This window comes from Nelumbo nucifera, chromosome 2 (assembly GCF_055504915.1).
Source record: "Nelumbo nucifera cultivar China Antique chromosome 2, China Antique-T2T, whole genome shotgun sequence".
Lineage (NCBI taxonomy): Eukaryota > Viridiplantae > Streptophyta > Magnoliopsida > Proteales > Nelumbonaceae > Nelumbo > Nelumbo nucifera.
Window position 1 is genome coordinate 106,718,300 of NC_142650.1, and position 2,661 is coordinate 106,720,960.

General features: G+C 36.0%; 1 protein-coding gene across 1 annotated transcript; it reads right to left on the reverse strand.

Annotated features, from left to right (window-relative positions):
• Positions 1–820: 820 nt before the first annotated feature.
• LOC104603472 (polygalacturonase inhibitor-like) lies at positions 821–2,249 on the reverse strand. The gene has a single exon (XM_010267516.3). The coding sequence runs from the start codon at positions 2,196–2,198 to the stop codon at positions 1,167–1,169; it is 1,032 nt and encodes a 343-aa protein (XP_010265818.1). The 5' UTR covers positions 2,199–2,249; the 3' UTR covers positions 821–1,166.
• Between the last annotated feature and the right edge of the window lie 412 nt (positions 2,250–2,661).

Genomic DNA, 2,661 nt, shown 5'->3' on the forward strand with positions numbered 1-2,661 from the left:
AATTATCAATAACTATTAGAGACTAAACAACTATTAATTAACTTTTGAAATTTAATTTATTGTATTTTTGTTATAAATTTATCTTTAGTAATTATTTATTTCTTATAATTTAATAATTTATTGATTAATATTTATTATAAACCATTATTTGAGATTACACTATTTATTGACTAATTTAATATATTTTCAATATTTATTGTATTTTTATTAGATATCTATCGTATTTTCATTATAAATTTATTTTTTATAATTGTATATTTTTGTATAAATTTTCAATAATTATTGGATATTAAACTATTGTTATTTATTAGAGATTAGATTATTTTTTTTATGAATATTAGAGATTAGATTATTAATTTAGCTAAAATTAGGAATGTTCAAAGATAAGTTCAACTCACTTGCAAGTTGTTTCGCCAACCAAGTCGACTTGGTCAGGTTGGGCGTTTGTCACTTGAAAATCGATTGATCATTAATGAAAACCCATCAACTTGGGTTATATCGATTTGGGTATATTTTTGGTTTGGTTTGGTTTGTTTGTTCAAAAGAGTTAACTTTAATAATTAAATTTATATTTATAAAGTTAAAGTTATATTATTAAAAAATAAATTAAAAAATTAAATTTATGATATAAAAGATTTTAGATTAAAAAATATGAAAACTTTCAGCTTTCCTATATTAAAAATTTATATTTAAAATATAAAATATTAATATATATCTATGATGGAGTCGATTCAATGTTGGTCAAATGAAACTTACATAATTAATCGAGTTGGAAATTACTGAACCAAAGTCAATTAAAAATACTAGAAAATTAACTAAATAGATCGAATTTAATTCGATTGATTATTAAAATATTAAAATATAAAAATAATTATATATGCTTAGATATTTCTATTGTTTAGCCCGTACATCGCACGGATCGCTAATCCCCGCTAATAAATTAAGGGATTATAGCTGATAAGGGATTAATAAAACATTGCGATCCATTCAATATTACAAAGAAGATAAACGTACAAAATGCACTTATTTTGTGATTAACAGATTCATTGGAAAGTACAGCTTACAAAGTGAAGACACGGTATCGGAAAGCACACCGGGAAATTCTAGCTTAAGGAGACGGGAGCCCACCGAAAAATTCTCATTCCTCACCGTTTACACTGGAGAGACTATTTACAGTTTGGGAGTGGCTGACCGCACAAGCACCGATTATGGAAGAACGAATCATAACCGAACCGATTCATGTTCCCACCAACCGGAATCTGTCCGCACAGTCGATTGTAACTCACATTAAGCCCCTGCAGCAGCTCCAATCCCGTGATCTCTTCGGGTATACTCCCTCTGATAATGTTGTGCGACAATTCCAAATCAATCAATGTTTTGGGGAATTTCACTCCCGAGAGGTCGAAGTCGAACTGGTTTCTTGACAAATCGATCGTCTGCGTCGTACCGTTCGGGTTGAACAACACCGATGCGTCCCCCACGAGCTTGTTCCTCGAGACGTCAACGGTAATCAAGTTCACCTCTCCCAACGATTTGGGGATCACGCCAGAGAGCTGATTGTGAGATAGATAGAGGTAGAAACCCGAATATAAACTCTTTTGAGTATCGACTTTAAATCTCCCGAATGAATCGGGTATGGCTCCAGTGAGTCTGTTTCGGTCGAGGTGAAGAGCTGCCAGTTTTGAGAGATCGGCGAGGGAAGCTGGGATTTGACCGGAGAACCGGTTGAAAGCAAGATCGAGATACTCGAGGTTCTTGAGTTGGCCCAGGAACCCAGGGATTGGACCGGAGAGGTTGTTCCAACTTAGACGGAGCATCTTCAGGTTCTGGAGTTTGGTGATGGATGACGGGATGGAACCATAGAGGTTGGGGAGCTTACGGAAAACAACGGTGTCGAGGTAGGGGAGGTCACCGACGGCGGCAGGGATTTGGCCTGAGAGGTTGCTTTGAAAGATGGTGAACTGGGTAATGCGGTTGGTGTTGTCATCGCACTCGACGCAGTACCAGTTGCAGCAGTCGGTGTTGGGAATCCAGGAGGCAAGGTGATAGGGATTGTTGAGGGATTTCTTGATTCTCATGAGGGTCTTGTAGTCTTCAGGGTTGCAACGAACGGAAGCAGAGAGAATGGGTGATGGGAGAGAAGATAAGAGGAAGAGGACACAGAGAAGCAGTGGAGAGAGTGAAACGAGAGAGCCCATGATGGAATACTTGGTGGAACTCCTTTTGTCTCTTTAGACAATAAAACAGAGACGTGGTGATGAGTCCTATTTATAGAATGATGGAAGCTTGCCGCGTTACGACTTCCCGATCTCCAGTTTGATCAGTCGGTGGAGAGAGATTCATTATTGTCGATTTGTTATTATTAATTTGCTTATCCATTTGACTAATATCTCTTTCTCTCCGGTTAACACCTCCACCACAAGAAGCTCCCTCGAACCAAAACAGTTTTCAACTGTTGTACCAAGAATTTGAAACCACGCTAGCAGCTAGTCTCAGAAGACCCGCTACTTGAAAAATATCCTGAAGGCTCAGTTTGGATGAAGTACAAATATTTACATTTTGTATTAATTTGTATGTATTTATACTGTACATATTTGTATTTATATTTATATTTATACTTTTTCGAAACTGAACCTAAACAAAATCCAAGGAAATTGAATA